The sequence below is a fragment of the Pavona decussata genome, unplaced genomic scaffold, assembly GCF_977016875.1.
Source record: "Pavona decussata unplaced genomic scaffold, jaPavDecu1.1 SCAFFOLD_102, whole genome shotgun sequence".
Classification (NCBI taxonomy): Eukaryota; Metazoa; Cnidaria; class Anthozoa; order Scleractinia; family Agariciidae; genus Pavona; species Pavona decussata.
In genome coordinates, this window is record NW_028145517.1 from 5,375,692 (window position 1) to 5,396,943 (window position 21,252).

The 21,252-nt window shown below is 37.5% G+C and overlaps 1 protein-coding gene and 1 long non-coding RNA gene across 5 annotated transcripts; both read left to right on the forward strand.

The window, feature by feature from the left end:
• Nucleotides 1-71: 71 nt before the first annotated feature.
• LOC146471833 (uncharacterized) lies at nt 72-9,532 on the forward strand. Of its 2 annotated transcripts, none has more exons than XM_085120399.1 (8): nt 72-339; nt 1,626-1,903; nt 3,395-3,696; nt 5,036-5,289; nt 5,835-6,107; nt 6,622-6,840; nt 7,356-7,424; nt 8,735-9,532. In XM_085120399.1, the coding sequence occupies exons 1-8, from the start codon at nt 231-233 to the stop codon at nt 9,391-9,393; spliced, it is 2,163 nt and encodes a 720-aa protein (XP_084976525.1). In that variant the 5' UTR covers nt 72-230; the 3' UTR covers nt 9,394-9,532. The 2 variants fall into 2 exon arrangements, with proteins under 2 accessions (XP_084976525.1, XP_084976526.1); XM_085120400.1 differs by having other exon boundaries at nt 6,622-6,765.
• Nucleotides 9,533-12,084: 2,552 nt separating this feature from the next.
• Nucleotides 12,085-21,203, forward strand: LOC146471834 (uncharacterized). 3 transcript variants are annotated; one of them, XR_014866718.1, is made up of 4 exons: nt 12,085-12,192; nt 12,932-13,023; nt 13,632-13,737; nt 21,096-21,203. It is a non-coding gene; the product is annotated as an uncharacterized LOC146471834 (long non-coding RNA). The 3 variants fall into 3 exon arrangements; XR_014866716.1 differs by lacking the exon at nt 21,096-21,203 and adding an exon at nt 17,648-20,684; XR_014866717.1 differs by lacking the exon at nt 21,096-21,203 and adding an exon at nt 15,217-15,555.
• Nucleotides 21,204-21,252: the final 49 nt, after the last annotated feature.

Below are 21,252 nucleotides of genomic sequence, written 5' to 3' on the forward strand. Positions count from 1 at the left end.
GTACACAACTTTTGAAAAAGCCTCTGACCGTAAGTGTGCAGGCACATAAACTAAATTTACAAAAATTCCTTGCAAGCGGAGCGTGAAGCTTTCCACGAAAAACTTCAACTGTCTGGTGATTGTTTATCTTAAGTTTGTGTCTTTTCTCCGCAATTATGACTCCAAACGCTAAATTAGGAGCCATTTTGGTCACTTGATGTCGAATTCTGGCTGTTTTAAACGACTTTTCAATGGCCGAAGCTCGAGGTCTAAGTTGCTCTGTGTGCTACAACAACTTCAAATCTGACGAAGTTCAGTTTGTTCCGAGAAATCTCATCTGTGGCCACACATACTGCACAGGTAAATACTTCAAATACTGCTATATCTCTGTATTATGGTGTCTCTTTTTGCTTATGCCTCAAACATTTAAAACAGGTTTTCCATTTTTGCATCTGAAATCAGAAAATTAGAAAATGCAAAGAATTTTTAGTAATACGGGCTGGGGGATATAAGCTCAGTTTACTTAAGATTATCGCGCGTAAAAATTCGACACCGTTTATACGTTGTAAGTTTGGATTTTCTTTTGTGCTCAAAAACATGTCAGCCTTTGACAAGTGTCGCTTTTTGTTAGACCGTTCATCGTTGTGCTTTAAGTGAAATAAACTGCATGGGCGCTGTTTTTTGAGTTGAACAGTTGTTTTTTTGTTTCCAGGAAAATGGCTAAAATAAAAAAAAAAAAATGTAAAAATGACCCCTCTCCTCAGCTTAAGCTTTGCAGTCCTCTGCTTTGAACGATCCAGCAAAACTGAAACAACATTAGTGGATGCTTTTTTCACAGCGTTAACTTTCATATGTTCCTATTCAAGTCTTTTTCTCTGATATACATACCCTGGGCTTAGTACCTTAGTCCAAGTGTTTATTATAATTAATAAGTGTTGTGTTGGGTGGAGGGGGTGGGGTGTCTAGGGTATGAAGTTTGGTAGCATTTGTCTGATGTTTTATATCTCGGGAGGGGGATATGGAATATAGAATAAGAAAATATAGAATAGAATATATATATAAAGAAATATATGAAATAGAATAAGGCTACCTCATTGCAGTACTAGCGAGTTTATGTAACAGGACGGCTGATATGGTGGGATGGCAAATTGTGCTTGTGTGACCAATGTGACGGCCAAGTTTTCATGACTCTTGATTGTAAGATCCTACTGCTCGTGGTTTTCACGTTGTCACAGATAAGAGAACACCAGTTTTAGTCGAGAATCGCCTAAAAATGTGAAGGTATTAAGATATCATGTTGGTCACATAACGATATTTCACCGTCCCCTTCCCTCAGCCGTCCTGTTGCGTAAGCTCACTACTGTCAAATAAAAGGTTTACTACAGACTATGAGGCAGTTGATGCAATTGCGGTTGAAACCTTAAAAAAAATACACGTAACCAGAAAACAAAAATGAAATGTCACAAATAGAATGCAATAAAGCTAAGAATGTGGATAAAGGTAAGTTGCGGCACTGTCATTGCCTTTTTTTTTTTTTTAAGTGTGTCCTGGGTATATGGTCATTTACAGTCAGTGCAATATACAAAAAGAATCTGTAAAAATAGTGATGTCAAGAAACCAACAGTATTTTGGCATTTGTTTTGAAGGATGTCTGAACAAACTAGCATTTCAGGCTCGTAATCCTGGCACAATCTGCTGTCCGACTTGCAAAACAGAAACAACACTATTCCCGAGGACTTTTGAAAGTGTCCGAAATCTCCCGAAAAACTTTGGAGTGCTTGAAATTCTTGAGGGAAAAGAAGAAGGTCAGACTGATGGCATCCATAAAGAGAAAGAAAAGAACAAGTACCTGTGCCCAGAACATGATGAAGCTCTGAAAGTCTATTGTTATACCGATAATTGTCTTATTTGCATCTACTGTCAGGTAATTCATAGTTTTGGTGGTCATTGATTATAAAAATTGAGTAAGAAATATGCATAAAATGACATTGATTCTAAGACTTTTATTCTGATAAACTGTGTCACAAGGCACTATTAATTTTATTTACCTATAAGTAAACATTAAACCAAGCCACATTTCATTAATTTAATGAGCTATGGGTCCCAGGTGGGTTACTCAGGTATAAACGTGATGGGGGGGTCTGACCTATTTTTTGGGGGTGAAGATTTAACTGTGTATTTTTTTGGGTCTGAAAAATCTGCGCGTATTTTTTTATGTATTTTTTTGGGTCTAAAATGTCCAGTCTTGTATTTTTTTGGGTGCCATTATAAGGTCCATGTATTTTTTTGGGTGCAAAATATTAGGCTACGTCGTACCCCCACCGTCACGTTTATACCCAAGTAACCCACCTGGTCTATGGGTAGGAGCTCACTGGCCTGACTTGGTTGAGGGAGATTTGTTTTAGTTTGGCTTCACATGAGGTGAATCAATCTGGTTCCAAGGTCACAGGACTCAAGCCTAGAAATTTGCCTCAAAGCTTTTTGGAGGTTGACATTTTTGTCATTGCATGATTTATACTATTAATAATTAAAGATTAGGGAGTGCGTTCGATGATCCCGATCCCAGGCTCTCTCTCCTTTGCCAAGTTGGTGATGATGTCATCTGCCCCTGCAAAATCTGTGGGGGATGCCAGATTCGCGTCCCAAGATCCATTCATTCATTGTCCCATACAAATCTCGACGCCAATTAATCTGTATTAGGAGTGTGTTCTTATTACATCAAACGTAGTAAATCCTGTCAAAAGTCTGGTGCATTTTTGGAGTGATGTTCTTCTTTAAAAACAGATGTGCTGAGATCTTAATAAACTAAGCCAGCTCAGCTGATTTAACCACGCCCAGTCTAGAACATTCTCAAAAAATGTGGTGCTAATATTGTGAACAACATGAAAATAAGATTTTGTTATTCAGTGACACCAGAAATGTGTGAGTACTGCACTGATGTTTAATTGCATGAAGAAAACAAAAAAAAAAATCCTGTTTCTTATTTCTCCCATCATAGCAGAGTTGGATTTTGTGAATGATGTACTTTTGGAAAACACCAGCTATAATCTCTATAATTATGTTGATAAATCTTTTTTCTTTACATTTACACAATTTTGCAATCTTTCAATAGGCTTTCAATTGTCACGGTTTTTGCAAAACATCTATTTGGGGTACCTTGACACCTGAACTGCTTCATTTAACAGTCAATCAAACAAACATATATAAGATGCTTTCTAATTATCTAGAAATTCTCACAATGAGTGAAAAAGAAAGGCAGAATGCAACTACTCCAAGTACCTGTATCATAAACGAGGTTTTTTTTGTTAAATTTGTAAACTACTAAAGTACTACTATTTACGAGAATCAGACACATTTGGAATTTTGAAGAGCTACTCAAGTTGAAGTCTTGATGAGTGTTCTTTGCACTGTTCAGGTTTATGGTAAACATGCAGGACACGACTGCAAACTGGCTACAGACATTGCCACAACAACGCGTGAGGAGCTTCGCTTGTGGTCTAAAACATTAGGCGACAATTACGACTTGATCAAGAAATCAAGGAAGAAAGTTATTGACACCAAGGACTCAATAGTGAACACACAGCAGTATGTACGAAACAGAGTTGTGAAGCACATGGGAGTTTTGAATGCATGCATGAGACGACGAGAGGTTGTCCTAAAGTGTGAGGTTGATGACAAAACCAAAAAGAAACTGGAGCTGCTGGATGCTCAAGAGAGGTACAGTTATGAATACCACTCAAGCACCTTCTCTCCATTATGCCACACTTTTCTCTACCCTTACTTTTGGAAGTAAAATTTTGTAGTAAATTATCCCCTAAACTCTATTATTAATTGTCACAATTATTTATTACCAGTTGAAATGGTAGAAAAACACACTGAAAATTCATATTACATGTATTATAGGGGGTATTAACCCACAGCATTTTTGTTGGGACTGTATGGCATGGTCCTCCAAACCCTGATGCTATATCAGACCTCAGACTGAAACATGTAATTTTTCCATACATATTCTCAGACCCAGCCTCTCAAATCAATGCCTGTTCTAACATGACCAATAAAATCCATATGAATGTTTGGTTTATCAACAAAGTTGATAAGTAAGCCAAAATTCAATTCAAATCCCGACCAGTGGAGCACTGCAGTTTCTTTAGAAACTAACTCTCGCATCCAATAAAATTCACACCTATGTTCAGACTTCTGACCAAAGTGTTTAAAATCTATACCCATTTTCAGGCCAAAACCGATATATAGCTTTATTACACGCATTTTGAAATTACTGGTGATACTTGCAATCTGATTGGCTCTCAACAGTGCGATTTATTCCCAAATTGCACCATTTTTTTCCTGTAAATCGCATCCTTTCTTTAGCCCATCAAAATGGAAATGAAGTAACAAAAATAGAATATTAATTTAGTATTGACAATGATACTCTATGATTTCAAAATAGGTGTAATAAAGTGGTAATTGAACTTTGTGACGTGCAATTTTGGTCTGAAATCATACTTGTGATTTCAAATCAAACTCGTGCTGCGCGCTCGTTTGATTTTGAAATCACGCGTATGATTTCAGACCAAATTACACTCCTCTCAGTTCAATTACCATTATTAATCTCCTGAGACAAAGGGTTGATTTCTATTGGGCTCATGTACATCAGGTTCAAGTCAGTCTGTAGGAAATGTTGGTCCTCAATATTCAGCGATGTTGCTAAGACCTGCCTACCAGTAAATTTCACAATCTGAAAGAGATCTTATCACCAGCTGAAATTCAACAGAATGCAAATATTTGATGCTAAATTTAAGGGTGTGCTGTCCAAAAGAGGCAGCTGGATTTAATGATGAGCCTGCTGAGGTTTTTCTTAGCTACACCCCTGCTTTATTTCCACATGTACATTGTATTCATGTGTTAAGGTGCTCGTGACATTTACAAGACATACAATAGTGATACACAGGTTATTTCATCAATGTGTGGCTTCTCAGCTCTGTCTTGCTAAAATATCTACTTTATAATCCTTGATACCTGTACACAATATGTGTTGTTTTATTTCTTCCCTGTTTAGCGCCATGACAGATATTGTAAACAAGTGTGAAGAAGCCTATTCCTTGATACAGAATTGTCAGAACAACGATAGCGCATTGGTTGAAGAAAAGGCCAAAATTAGCAGACTTGTTGATGAAGTGTCAGCTTTGATGGGAAAATGCGAGCTGGAGCCAGCAGAAACAGACAACCTCACATACTACTTTGAGTATGACATTGCTTACACTTTGGAAAACACAATTGGTGAAATACGGCTGCTAAAACCAGGCCAAAAAGGTTGGTTTACATGCAGATGTGTTGGCTGTACTTTGGTAATAATTATTATAAGTGGTCTGACTAGCATATGGAGGGTGAGGAGTTTGACTCCTGCTAAGAACTCAGATTTTTTCTAAAGTCCATGTAACAATCTTTCTTATTTTATGACCAAGCTTACAAAAATTCCATCTTTCTTTCTTTATCAGTTTGGGGAAGAGAGCAAGGCACCTCTTCCACCAATGTGGCCTGGGTTTGATTCCCGGACTCGGCATCATGTGTGGGTTGAGTTTGTTGTTAGTTCTCGTCCTTGCTCTGAGAAGTTTTTCTCCGGGTACTCCTGTTTTCCCCTCTCCTCGAAAACCAACATTTCCAAATTCCAATTTGATCTGTATGGTGTCCTCAATTAGTGCTCTGCTCTAAATACATTTACACTTAAATTAAGTGATTTATTTTTTATGAACATTGTTAGTTGCCACAATTTTCCCCATAGCTCAGTGGCTAAGCCATCAAACGTGATTATTTGAATTAATCATTCACCTCCTGATGCTGTGTTGTGTTGTTTGCAGAGGAGCCTTTAGCAGGAATCAACAAACATGAACTATTAAGAGCATTGGCAAGAAAAGAAACCAGTGATGTAGGTACACAGACGGAAGGTCCCCAGGGAAACAATGATCATCCACTGTTTGAGAGTTTATTGCAAGGTCTGGAGGAGATTGTTCACACTGGCTTGACGACATCACATGTATGGGACAACAGTCCCTCTCTGGAGTTACACGTGCATGATACAGACAGCTCTCAGTCTGACAGCAGTGCTTCAGAATCTCCTGCGGAGGAAATTGGTAAGTTAAATATAAAATGGTCATCCAGGGTTTCTTGTTTAATTTTTACTCTGTGAATCCTATGGACTTTGGTTAAGTTTCCCAGAGGGAAAAAAATGATTCCCAATCTTGGATTAGATAAACTGCACTCTCGCCACAGGAGTGCTGTTGGTTAACATGGTTTCAAAATTTCTTTTAACTTCATTAACCCTGTAAGCCCCAACAGTAATTCAACCCCTGAGGTCATGGGAATTAACGATATGGGCCCAGTTGCTCGAAGCATGGTTAGCGCTAACCATTGGTTAAGAGGTATTAAAACCTATAGGTTGTCATGGTGTTTAACCTGGGTTAGCGCTAACCATGCTTCGAGCAACTGGGCCATGATCGCCCAAGGTGAATTTTCTTGACATTTTAAGAACTTCTTCCTAGTACATTTATAAGAAAAGTATGGGGAAAAGATAGGATAATTTGTTTTTATTATTAGGGGTTAAAAGGTTAATAGACCCACTGAATCATGTTCTTTTTTGTTCTTCAGATGGTCCATTGGATCATTCAGACGACACAGAAAATGATGATGCTGATGAGGATGAGAATGAAGTTGAACTTGAGGGAGCGGTGGGAGGGGCTGTGTCATTGCCCGCCCCACAGAGACCCCAGGAATTACAGGAGACAAGAACTGGTGAGGAAGCACAAACTAGCTTACTGGAAGAGCTGCAGAAAGAAATAGACAGACTTCGCCTCCTTAGCCCCGGGGGTGAGTCAAATCATGTACAATTAACCTTAAACCTCCATCCCAAGAACAGACAAGTTTGAAACTGGAAGAAACTACAAAGGTCGCTTAAACAGTACAGTTAAATCTGATAATATAAGCCCCTCCCTCTCCTAAGATTTTTTTTTTTTTGGGGGGGGGGGGGGGAGGGGGAGGAGGTGGGGAATATATTTAATGTAAGTCCCCCAAACCCCAGATCCTAAAATCCTTCCAATAATGAGCTCCCAGGGTAAAATTCTCCTGATGACCCCTCTGGGTATAAGCCCATGCACTAGTAGCTGTTAGCTTGGTATTCCAAGCTGTTTCTATTGTCTAACTCAACAAATTATTAGACAAAATTCCATCTGATAATAACCCCTTCCCTGAAAATAAGCCCCCCAAAATGTCCTTTGAAAGTGTTATATTTATAATTTTAATTCATGTCTCTGTATGTTGAAAACATCTTGCTCAAAACTGTAGAGACTTAACTAACTGTAAACAACACCTCTTTCTTTACACAGGTGATGTAATTTCTTTGACAGATGGATCAGCTCCAGGAGGAACTGCTACTTCTCCCACTAGATCAGGAGGTATGGATTCAAATAAAAACCAGTGGCAGGTCTAGGGCAGGGCCTAATGTAACTGCGCCTTTAGGAGGCACTGTCCTTAATTCTAGCTAGCACAGACCCCACCTAACATAAAGTTTTGGTTCTGCCACTGAACATTGTACCAGTGTATACTTGGATTTAAAAGGAGGAAACTAATAATAATAGTGGTTTTATTAAAATCACACGCTGGCACTCAGAGGTGAATTACAATGCGTTTACAAATCGTTTGGAACAATTCACAGTTTCTGATTTCAAAACTACTGGTGAGGGAATGGGATTACAATTCTTTGGAAGGGAATAACAATTTAATCTAATTTATTTACAAAAAAAATTCAATATTATCAAAATTAACGTTTATGAGAAATGGAAACTACTTGTTGCTTAACCAAAAAGTGAGAGTTGATACAACATAGCTGGGAAAAAGGTCCTTTTAAATCTTTCTGTTCTACACTGGGGCAGAGCGAAGTTGTTGTTGCTGCGTAAGTTGTGCGGTTGGCTTATGGTGCAGAGGGGGTTAATAGATGGTACAAGCACGGTTCTGGTTGATTTCTGATGTTTTGCCACACCCTGAGGCATAACATCAGAAACTAAGAAATTCTTTGATACAAGCACATCTTGTTTAGATTCATTCAGTAATGTCCAAACCCTGATCCTGTCTACACTCTTGTCTGTGACAGTGTCAAGTCAAAAACCCAGGGTTTCATTAAGATTTTGCGCAGTTGGTCAAGAGGTTATTGCGCCTATGCAGTATAGTTAACTTGGATATGTTTTTTTGTTGAAAACATTGGTTGAGATCTTAAAAGCAGCCAGCCAAAGTTGTGTTACAAGGCAGTCAATTTGCCTGATGGCTGGCTGTTGATGAAATCCCTGAAAACCCATCGTGCAGTTCCAGAAAAAAATCCATATCCACACCGAGAAAGATCATCTGAAATTCCTAGGGGGAGGGGTCTTAAAAGTCAAAATTTTAGAAGCAGTTTATGAAGCTAAACTGGAATTTCCTGGGGGAAGGGAGGGTGCAAAACAAAAAAACTTACCATGGGGGAGTATGGGTATTTTCTGGAACTGCACATTCATTTAGGAATTTAGATTGAAAAGCCACACCGTATTGGGTGACACATCCCAGTGTAGGCTTTATATGGGAAGTACCTTCATACACTGGAGGAAGGAAAACTACCTTGAATTGAACCCTGAGAGAAAATCTCAGAGCAAGATGGGACCACATCAACGAACACAAAATACATGTGATGCTGGATACATAACAGTAATAACTGCTTCAATAATTCCCTTTTCAGATGCCATTGCTGATGAGGTGAGTCTGCCACCAGCAACTGAGGAGCGAATTTTACTGTCACCACCAGATCAAGGAGAAACTCTTTCCTTGAGCAGCACCTTCCCTCCCCCTGGACGGAAACCACACAGCTTGACTACCTCCCTATCCTTCCTTGGAGAGACAGTTGTGAACACTGATGGCTTCAGTTTGGACAGCCAGGTGCTGACATCTAAGTTGAGGGACAAGTGCGCTGCGGTCAACTGTCCGAACCCTGAAGTAGCTGCCTCCCTTAAGTGTCAGCACTGTCGCCGCACCTATTGTCCATCCTGCGCACCATTGTCTCTCTCTTGCAGAAGGAATCCAGTTGGGCACAGTTTTGTTTCAAACCTAAGAAACCGGGGGGCCAGGGCACCCAAGGTCAGAGGTGCAAGGATGGGGACAAAGAAGCCCAAAAAGGAGGAGGGCTTCCCATGGCAGTGCAAACATTGTACCATGGTGAATGGGCCGCAAGTCCTTGTGTGCCTGGGATGTGATGCACTTCGGGAATCAGAAGCTCAGGAAGGGCGTAATGTCTGCCCCATGTGTACCTTGGTGAACGAACCTGGGAAGACCAAGTGTGAACTGTGCGACACGGAACTTGTTAGGAAAGAACAAGTTCATGTTACCGATGTCCCTGAGTGACACTTTGCCCTACTGGAAAAAAAAGAAGAAGAAGAAAAAAAAGACAAACAGTGTAAATGAAACGTTAAAAATGTATAAACTTGCTTTAATTTTCTAAGGTAGCCTTCTAAAAACAGGGTTCGTACCGGTCATGGAAAACCTGAAAAGTCACGTAATTTCCAGGCCTGGAAAGTCAAGGATTGTAATTGTGGGTCATGGAAAATCATTCAAAAGGATGTTTATGGGAAAAAAGTCACTAAGAAAGCATTCTTTTAGGGAATAAAAAAGAAAGGAGATGAACAATTGAAAAAAAAAGGAACCAAGAAACAGATTTTCACTCAGCAGAAATAAACACTGCGCATTTTGACACTGTGAACAATGCGAACGCTTTGTCATGGAAAACTTGAAAAGGTCATGGAAAGTCATGGATCTTTAAAAGCACAAACGAGTTCGAACTCTGTAAAAAGCGAGAAAATCTGTTTCAGTTTAACGAATCACGAAAAGTATCTAATACTATGTAGTGAGGTATTTCGTATGGATGGCCACATCTACAGCTTTACACATACATGGCTGCATTAACTTAGGGTTAAAGGGTTTAAAGTGGGGAAGTGTATGGTTAAAATTGAGGACGGTGCCCACTAATAAAGAAGTATTTTTGTTTGGTTTGTGACTATGTGGGGAGAGTAGATCTTAGCAAGGGCTATTGAAATCCAAAAAGAAAATTGGGGTTACCACGCATTTTTTAGAGATAATTAAGCAACAATTATTCTAAAAACAGTAAAATACAAAGCGATGTATGGCGTTTTTTTCTAATTGAAGATTAATTATCTCTGAAAAGTGCATGGTTACCCCCAATTTTCTTTTGGATACCAAGAGCACTTGCTAAGTTCTGCTTTCTCCGCATAGTTTTAAACCGCGCAAAACTATCTCTTTATTAGTAGGCACCACCCATAGGAAACCTGAGTATCTCGAGATGCGCAATAACAATGGTAGACATCGTCCTTAAGTACATGTAGATAAGTAAGCCAAGATTATTGAATGGAACAAAAAAGTTTCATCCCAGTGTAATTTCCTTGTTTAGATTGCCCGAGAATAGAGGACATGTTTGCCAGATAACTTCGTAAGTAAATCGTATATGATTTTAAAACGTTTTTGTTTCAAAAGTGTTTAGCCCCTACTACTAGAAATGAATATTCCCTGTAATGCTATTTGTTTATTTTTGGTATTATTTTTTTAGAACCATGTCTTTCTGTAAATATTCATGTACATAGTTGTCTAACGATCTCTGGTAAAGTGTGGAGGTGTATTCTGTAATAGTACTCCATGATTATAGTAGAAATGATATAAAATATTAAAATTCGACTGCAGGGTAAATAAAAACTAATAACTGTTATCTAAGGTGAGTTGGATTTGTTTCTAATTTTGTTTTGGACCAAGTATCGTATTCCTCGAATCTTGTAGCTTTCGGATTCGTTTTTTCATTTACACACAAAAGGCAAAATTTGGGATATGAACTACCGGGTTTACATTACAAATCCTGCGTAAAACATAATCAAATTTACTCCACTTTTGATCAACAAACCTGGAAGAAATGTGGCGTGTACTTGTGACAAGCGCGTGGATTTTACAACTATGAAGGACCAAGAAGGGTGCGCGGAACACTAATGATGTACTTTGTACGGTCACACGTTGATTTTTGATAAAACAGACTATGGAGGAAGATTGCCGACAATCCATAATAACGTGGAAACTTACGTCATTTGACGTTGCTAGATGACAAAAGTTGAGAGAAAAAAAATGAATTTTGTTGTGTTCACGTGACTGGCTCGTGGATAAGTTCAAGGGTACATCGATGAGCGGACTGAGAATGCTTGTAATCGGTGGACGTGATGAAAACAAAATTGGAGAGAGATTATGTGATTACAATTCGTTGTTCGGAGTCTTCAGGATCTTAGTAGGATCACTACTATCCAAGGTAGGCATATTAACCTCTAGAATAATGAATCGTATTTTGTGTGACACTCATCTGCCTGTTCCCCATGTAATCTCTGACGATTGCTCATTTTATATCATAAAAAGAGTATTTCTTAGCGATGTAATGTAAACCGACCTTAAATTCCATCTGCAATTTACGTATCACTTCTCTTATTTCACTATTTTCACCGCTACTGATGACAGCCATTACCCTTCAAAAAGCATACTTGTGATATGATAAAGGACTAGAAAGACTTTTTGACGGAACAAAGTAGTCTTAACACCAACTGTTTGTCTGTTAGACTTTCTAGAAGTCCTTTCCTTCGTCTTTCCGTGACTAGTGAGCAAGTCTAAGTGTTTTTCACGGTGAATGGTCATAATCCATCTGGGATAAAAATTGTACATCCAATAATGAACCCTGTAACCACAAGAACTTCAACATGGGTCATGCACGCTTTGCGTGCCTTCGTTAGTGCCTTGGAGCCGTACTATAACATTGTTTTTGCCTCACTGTTCGTGTCCTGGCAGCTCGATTATCTTCAGACGGGAACTTAAAATTGATTTTCTTATTGTCTGGTAAAAAGTTGTCGCAAACGCTACTTCCATTCTGGAAAAAAATATGGTAAGAAACTGTTCTCAGATGTCGTGGCATGAACAAAACACCTTGCCCCTCCCTAGCTGGGGCTTAATTAGACTCTGGTACCCAGTGTTGACCGCGGGATGTTCCCATGGGTGGGGGACGCGCGCCGTGGCAGCCATCTTGTTGGCTGAGAAACTGACGGAATCCGTAGCGGGAATTTTGAAGTGCCGTTGGTGATTTTTGTGGGGCTGCAAGTTCATTATAAGGTATGTGCGAGTGATTTTCACAGATATATTTGTATGCCTATGTTTTTTAAAGGCATAAAGTCAGAGTGGGATTTACGATTAGAAGTGTTTTATGGAAGAATTCGAGCCAAGTCGAATTGCGCGAAAATCGCTCCTGCATTGATGTAGAATGACTCAAAACTGCACGAAAACGCATTTTAACCCAACGTTAGGTTAGACAACAACAGCATATAATGTTTTATTTGCTTTATTCAGTAAGGTTCGTACTCGCGGGGTTTTACTGTACTTGTAAGTGTAAGTGTAAATACTTTGTCATACACTGTAAGGACAGTCTACAGTAAGGGGGAGGGGCTTACATGACCGGAGAATAATTTGGGGAAACTGAATTTCCATAGTAGGATCACTCTCCAATATTTAAAATCTTAAGACGACACTTGTACAAACAGTTAAAAAGAAAATCATTTACAATACAGTTAAAAAGTTAAAACATGAAAATTATTTACAATGCAATTAAGGAACCAATCAAATATGTAGTGCAACATAACAATGTACACAACTCAAAGTAGGTGGGAAATTGCCAAGTTAGCCTGCGTAGCAGGCGCATGTAAAATATGGGATGCGTGAGCCATGCGTCTCCCTCCCTCGTGCCTTATATATCTTTCAAACGCCTGCCATGCAGGCTATTCCCAAGCTTCATTGCAAAAATCCTTGCAATCAAAAGTCTGATTTGCTATTAATCAGCTTGTGTTTGTCTTTGCAGTGTTGACAAGTTGTTCCTTCAGTGGTGTCTGTAATGATCTCACAGTCTAGCAATAGTCAGCCAGTTTACTGAGCTGTTTTGTTGAAAAAAATGTAAGTATGGCCAGACACCACATGTACCTTGCACAGCAATCTTTGTGCTTTACTGTAATGATGTGTACAGCTATGTAAATAACCCTCCAAGCCTCCTGTTATGGAATGGGTGTGCATAGTGTTTACTTGAGCAAATGAAGCATGATTCTCTCAGATTAGTAACATTTGAAAGGATTCTTCTATTATTGTTGCATGTTCTTTTGATGGCAAACTGTCCCAGATTAAAGGAATGTCACAAAATGCAAGTAACAAAATTTTTCTCTTTGCTATTGATTCATGTCACACGTTGTCAAAGTGATCATATTAATACACTGTATTTATTATACCAATCATGACAAACATGCATATTACAGTAGCCAACCAGAACTTATGGTAGTTTAACATGAAAATTTTTGTATATTAATTGATTAGCCATGCAGTTCTAAGTCCAGGAAAATGTCTGCTATCCAGGTCACCATTGATTAATTTTAATTTTTCTTGTGGTACCCCTGTCAGACTGCAGGGTGTAGAAAACCAACAAAAAGTTAAAAATAAGAACATTCAGTCAAAATTCAGAATTGACGATCTCTACAAGCTAGTAAGCTTATTTTTCTTGTTTGGCTTTTCAGGAAGGATCCTTTGTTGTATGCTTTATGCCTGGAGCAACACTTCAGATTAATTGTGTCAAGCTTCCAAAGCCATTGGAAACACTGTACTAGAAAACAAGTTTTGCAGGTAATTAGTATAAGAAACATTTTTTATGTACCCTTTCAACCTCTCAACTACCAAAAAGTCATCCAAATGACTTTCTATGGTACAACAGACAAGGTGATGCTGATTTTTGCATTTTTTTAAAATTTTCATGTATTAAAATCCCATATTATTTTGCGGTCTTGTCACATACACCTTAGATGTGAATCTGTTACATTAATAAATGGCTGTATCTAGGGTGTATGGCATAAACATTCCTCCATCTACAGCTGAGCTGTATTCTAATTATTTTTAGTATAGTTTACTAGGTATGTCCAGAAATGTATGCAACTCAACAGTGGCACAGCAATGAATATTGCAAAGGTTCTAGGGTTTCAATGAAAAGTTAAGACCTAACAAAGTTAATAAAGTGGATGAAAGTTGAGATCTGTTTGACAAAATGGTGTATTTTTACTAAATGTTACCAAAAATACAATGCATTTTGTTAGATCATCCCAAATGAACTGACTTGAAGAGTTTTGTGAGAGATGCAAATTCAACCAAAGTGGTTAAATGGCAGATTTGATTATTTTTTGCTCAAGGTGGATTTCATGCAAATCAACTAATTAGGGGGGGGGGGGGGGGTAGCATAAGAGTGACAAATTTGAGAAGCATAAGTAGGTAACTTTTGATCATCCGGGTAAGTGTCAGTCCTAAGAGAGGCTGTTTAGGGTGACATTGACTGATGTTTTGACAACCTGAGAAGACATCATTATCTGAGTTCAGTGAATTATTGATCATTAGTAATCACAAATCAAGCTGTTTTACTAACTTAGAATGAACACTGCTAAACTGTTACTAACAGATACTTGTGTACCTAAAAAGCAACTTTTGAGCAACATCAACAAAGCAGGCAAACAATCAAAAAAGGGACTAATTTCACTAACAATAGACTGATGGTCATTTTACTAAAATATGGATCAAAATGCACCATCACGTTTTACAGTCTTCACAGCCAGTGTATAATCGCGGCATGATTCATGAGCAATAACAGCCCCACTTCATTGACCAATCTGGTCGATAACTGGATGCATTTACACCATCCACTGCCAATCGTTAATAGTTATTGAACTGAGTCTAACATTATGACTTCCTCTCTGGTTGTTGAGACATCAGGCAATGTCAGCCCAAACAGTGCTTCTCAGGACTACACTGTATGATCCAGATTTACCTACTTATTTCAAAACCATTTTCATTTTTTGGAAAGGTAGCAAAACTGGCAGATTTGATGAAATTTCACCAAATCAGATGAGTAGGAGGGTACTTAAAAAGGACAAATTTTGTGAAATGGTAGAATTTACAAAATTTCACAAAGGTCAAGACTTTTGCAAAATTTTGTTTGCATGAAATCTGCTGCTCCCTTCCTTCCTGCTTTTGATCCTTATGAACATGTAGCGTTGACTTATTATAAGTGAAATTTTGTCATAACCACCGTACCATTTCTGCCAAGTTTACTGTTTTCAGGCTCCATGAACCCAGAGGTCTTGAAAACTTGGGATCAGGGATCAAGGATTAGGTTAAACTGTGTCCCCTAAATTAAGATTATCTCGCTAAGTCCCTTGCAAAGAAGCTCAAAAGTACAACTAATGTTGTTTCTCCTTCCAAGACCTGTCTTAAATATTTTTGGCTTGTGCTTTCCACAGTTAGATTTCTTAGCACATGACTGAAATCTTCCTGGGCAAAAATTTTTCCCATAGAAACCTTGGCTTCAGTTGCCACTTAATTGCACTTTTGATCAAGCTGTTAGAATATATTTTAGTTTTATCAAAGTTAAACTGTTGAAAAGCATGAAGTGTTGCATTAGTCAGTCATTCAAATTATCAGAGTGTGCTGTCTGATTGAATTATGAAATTTATTGCACAGTAAATTTCCCATTTTTTTTTCTCTCTAGAAAATTTAGTTTCATGGAAGGTTATACAATGTATTTGACCTTGGAGAAATGATTTCGGCTATTGGCTAAGCTCAAGTTTTGTGCATGTTCTTTCCTTAAGAAATGAATCGTTTTCTCAAAACATTTGAGGAAAAATTATGTTTCCATTTGTTGATTCTCTTGAGAATCAAGTATCAAGAATCTACATGTAGTTTACTTTTGAGTGAATAGTCTTGATCTTCCAAATACTTGATTCTTTGTTCTTTTGATAATCAAGTTGAGACTGTCAACATACTTTGGTATGGTAACTTTTATAGTTGGACAACAAGAGAGCATAACTTTAGATAAGACCCATTTGTTGAGTAGTGTTTATGGGCACAATACAAATTGCTTCAAATTTGTGCAGGATTTCAGTGAACTAAGCCAAAAGATGAACAATAAAAATTTATCAGCTATTAAGGAAACTTAAAAATTGTGAAATTTGATAATGCAATGATAGTTCATCTTTATCAAAAAGATTCCTGATCCCTGATCCTTGATCAACATTGAACATGAATTTGGTTTAATTAAAATGGCAAAGATGGTGGGTTTTGATGGAATTACTGACAGTGGTCAAGATCAAAGGTGCATATTAGATGAATGAAAGTGTACCACAAGAGACACATTTTATGAACCCAGTGAAAATTACAAAAATGGCAGATCTGGTGAGATTACACCAAAGGCTAAGACTTAAGGCTAATGAGCTGGGTACTGCAGAAGGAGCAAAGTGGCAAATTGGACCAAAAAATTGGACCTGAGAAAATTCTTCCAAAGCTTTAGGTGAAATTTGAATGAGTTCAGTATGATACCACAAAAGTGGCAAATTTGACAAATTTTTGGCAAGGTTGAGTTTGGGTGAAATTTCATAAAATCCACCATATTTCAAATTCGCCTTTTCGTGCTGACAATTCAGCTTTTCAGTTATAAACATGAAATGTTGACCTTTGTCTAAATCTCGTCATAACCACCATTCTTGCCAAATGTGTTAAATTTTTTGATATGGCAAAAATGGCAGATTTGACAGAAGCAGCCAAAAGTTGAGTGAGATTCAGCGCAAATGAGTTCAGAAGCAGGGTACCGCAAGAATTTGATATAAGCGATGGAATTGAGCAAACGTTCCGATTTGTAGTGAATGAGCTAAGCAGAGTGGTACCAGAAAGGCATTGAATTTGATGAAAGAAGTGTAAAATGTGGCAATATGGAATATTGGATGGGATTTCTTATGGTCTTTTTGACAAAATTTTTCAATTGGCCGAAATTGCTATTCTGTGCATTTCTGGACATCAGTCCTCCTACCAACCAATACGGTGAGGGTAAAAGGCAGATTGAGTTTGCGGATTGGCATGTGGCACGACGTGCAGATTTATGCAGGGAATAAATTAACTGAAGAGTGGGCCCTGTTTTTGTGCCAATTTTATAACAGCAGCAGCTTTTTTGATGCTGTGGACTTGAGCCGAATAGCTAGACAACAGATCAAGGATTAGAAAATACAAACCTGGGAAAGAAAGTAAATTTGTAGCAAATGAAATTTCATGTTCACTTTTCTCCTTGCAATTTTAGTTGACAAGAAGAAGTTGTAGATCCGGGCCCAGTTGCTCGAAGCATGGTTAGCGCTAACCATTGGTTAAGAGGTATTAAAACCTATAGGTTGTCATGGCATTTAACCCGGGTTAGCGCTAACCATGCTTCGAGCAACTGGGCCCTGTTGTTTAGCTGTTTAATTTTCAGCTAGAGTCCACAACATGGAAAAAAACTGCTGCTTTTAAAAAATTGGTGCGAAAACAGGACACACTCTTCAGTTAATGTATTTTTTTAAGTCATTCTGCATATCTCATATTTCGCATAATTATGCCATTCTGCAAACTCATTCTGCCTTTCACCCTCACCACAATCAATACAGTAAACACTCACGTTTAAGAACTTGCCGTTTTCAAGGTCAGCCTGATTAAGTCTTCATATATTTATTGTAAGGTTCTAATATTACAGGTGTCTAAAATGACGAATTTCAGCTTGGAGGTCCTTAATCCACTTGTTCTTTAAATTCATGCAGGTGTTTACTGTATGGGTGTTGAGTTTCCAAATTGAGCAGAAGCAGCTTATAAAATTTTCCTTTAAAGTAGCAAGGTTTCTTTTGTCGCATTCAAACAAGGATCTTCAGAAGACGCCACCAGAATAGACAGTGCAGTCTTATATTTAATTGAAGGCCACAATTAGAATTTCAGGGGGTTCTGAACAATTTGTAAGTTCACTTGAGGTCCAAACATTACATACAATATTCTCACTTGAACCCTTAAATTTTATCTCTCTTCAATGGGCAGGAATTCATTTTTTATTGTTAAAATTCTCATTGCAGACTGCACTTGATATTTATTGTTTGCTTGTAGAGTTTCTTGTACATGTGACCCTATTTTGGAAAACCGGGCTAAACAAAAATTGCGTTGTACCATTTTTTCATTTCAATGCATTTTAAAACATTGACAATGCATTGAACAACATTCTCAATGCATTTAAAAATTGTTCCAATGCATTTTCAAGCATTGACAACACATTCTTTATTTTCAATGGAATGACCTCTAGCCAGTCATTTTTTGTCAGCCCCGCAAAACAACTGTATACATAAGTACCGGTACTACACATACTTAACAAAGTTTGTATATTGTTCAAGCGAACTGATTTTTAGATTTTTATATGACTGCAGAAATAATTATTGTGCCTCCCATTAATCTTATGTCGATTTGGCTTCGCGAAGATTTCAAATAGTACACACAGCAATATTATAAAGTGCTTTACTTTGAATGCGTAAGTAATAATAATACTGTTGCTAATAAAAATAAATTAATAAAAGTACTACACAGCGTGACATACAGAGTGCTGTCATGACGGGAAAAAATGGAAAACAAGATGCCTGCTACACTGGCATTACGCGTGATGCTGGGGCTGATTCATTTATTCCAACTGTATGGTTCGCCGATTGATAAAACTATCCTTGCTAATGGAATAGTTTGAGTCACGACGATCGCATTACGTTATTTACCTTGTGTTACACGACTCAGCTCAGACTATTACCGGAAATGTGTGAAATTCCATTACGATAATGTAAGCTTTTCAATGACCTCTTTTTAGTCTCGCGTCGTGGTCTAACACTGTCAAACAAAGCACGATTCCTTCGCCAGGAACTCACCAATTTCCACCGTTTTAAATGTCGGGTGCTTCTTAAAAGTTATTCTTTCGATTCACCGCTTCAAAATGGTGAAATTTCCGTTTGAAAACGGCACACTTGAGTCCAGAACATGTTAACAATATGGCGCGACAATTTAATCCGTCCCTAATAAATATATCAAATGATGCGTTGACGTCACACCGGTAGGGTTGAGTGGGTCCCCTCCCTCGCGATTAAAGCGACAAGAATGGATGTTGATTGGCCTGCTGTTGTTGAAGACAATCAGAACATTACATCCCGAGTAGGAGAGGGGAGAGTTTAATGAATAAATTAATGTACCAATTTGTGACTACGAGGAAGAAAAAAAAAAAAAAAAAGAAATCGACCCATTTTTAGACACGGTATGCCCCTTCAGGGCATCCCGCGTAACAACGTAAAATGTCAGCTGTATCATTTCGCTTGGATTTCAATTTGTAACTGTAGCATCCGCATGACTACGGCTCAAGGTAGAGAGGTCACCACATGTTCAAGCGGTAAAAAATATGTAACTTATGGCCAACGCTAGTTAATGAATGTAAACAACTTAGGTGTAAGCTATGACCATACAAAGGTACAGCATATAACTCAGTCAGAATAAGCCAAAAGCTACCGATCAATGGCCGCTTGATGCTGATGTTATTTCAAACGGAAACATTTCCATTCAGAAGGAAGATTTTAACAACACACATACTTTTGTGGGCCCGATCGTTTTGTACATGAAATGTTACCATGGTTCAATGCTACTGGGAAATAAAGGTCGTATTTTCAAAATAAAATTCCCTATAGGCAATCTATAAAGATTATTAAATGCTCATTTAAGTTGCCGGTAGAAAGTAAACACGACAATATGATCAGAGAATGATCTAGAAGATTATTTAACACGCATAGATTGTTTTATTGTGCATAAAAGCATTCTTTTTAAAACCTTTTTTCTCAAGCGTTGTGAAAAAGTTGCCAATACATTGAAAAAAAAAATTACAAAAAAATTTGTGAACATTTTAGAACATTGGCCATATTTCAAGAATGTGTTGAGATCGTATTGCAAAGCATTGTCAATGCATTTAAAATTTTTGTTAAGCCCAGTTTTCCCAAATAGGGTCACATGTAATATTGCTGTAACTTGTACCTCAGGATGAAGGGCCTGGAGAAACAGGGATATGTGACTTTGCCTATTAATCCAAATTGCTTCAAATAATCTGTTTTGGTTTGCACTCCTAAATTGGAGGAATCGGCTAGTTATGTCTTCTTTAACTTGACAAAAGAAATTATTTATAAATTCTTCTCTGTTGAAAACAGCTATTTTGAAACAATTCAGATTCGAATAGTCACTTATGCCTCTTCCATCAAACCCTTTAATTGTTAATATTTACAAGCTTAAAGTTCTGTTCATTTTAAAAAGGAAGTTGTTGTCAACTTCAGAGTGATTCCCATCAATTTTCAAACTTTTTTGTTGGAATTTTGAATGCAATAGTAGAATAAATTTTGTGTTGTAAAATTCTGTTCGGCAACAGCTAACAAATTCGAATTTTGTGGCAACAAAATGTTTTAAGCTCCTGGCATCACTAAATTTGTTTTACCAAAAAAATTTGACATCAGCTTAAACTTGTTCGAACAAAATAAATTTTTCCAAACAATTTCAAGTAAAGCATCTATAATTTGAAAGCTGTTGCTGAACATAATTTGACAAAAAATTATTAACAAAATATCCACAAACATAAAATTATAAATTTTGCCTGCAATAAAGCTCCATATAAAGTGGCGAAATTTTTAACTCTTAATATTAGGTTTAACTGTAATATTTGTGTTGTTAATAAAAAAAATTACATTAAATTTGTGAGTTCTTGATTGAGACCCTTTGACTTTGCTTTCCCATATGGCTACCCATTTGAAGATGGAATATTTAAAGAAAATGAGAGGCCAATGACCTAGTTTCATCAATTATGCATGCACGATGACATCATAACAATTAGCATACATAAATATTCATTGGCATTAGACTCAAATTCAGAATCAGAATCCCATTAAAACTTGATTCCGATACTGATTCTGATTCCGTTTTCTTATACTCAGAACCAGATTCATTATCAGAATCAAGTTTGAACGGGATTCTGATTCTGAATCTGAGTCTAATGGCAATGAATATTCATATCATGACGTCATGCATAATTATTGACGGCCTTAAATTTATTCTGATATCATGTATATTGAATATTATTAAAATTTAATTTATTCCAGATCCCACATCAGTACAGTAACCAACACCAGTTGCAAAACACTTTTTTGTATTTATTATTTTAATGTTTACATAGTTTCTGATTTTAAACTTTCATATACTACAATTCAGTGAACTCCACGAAATAAATATTTTCAGAACCGGAACCCTGAGTTTTAT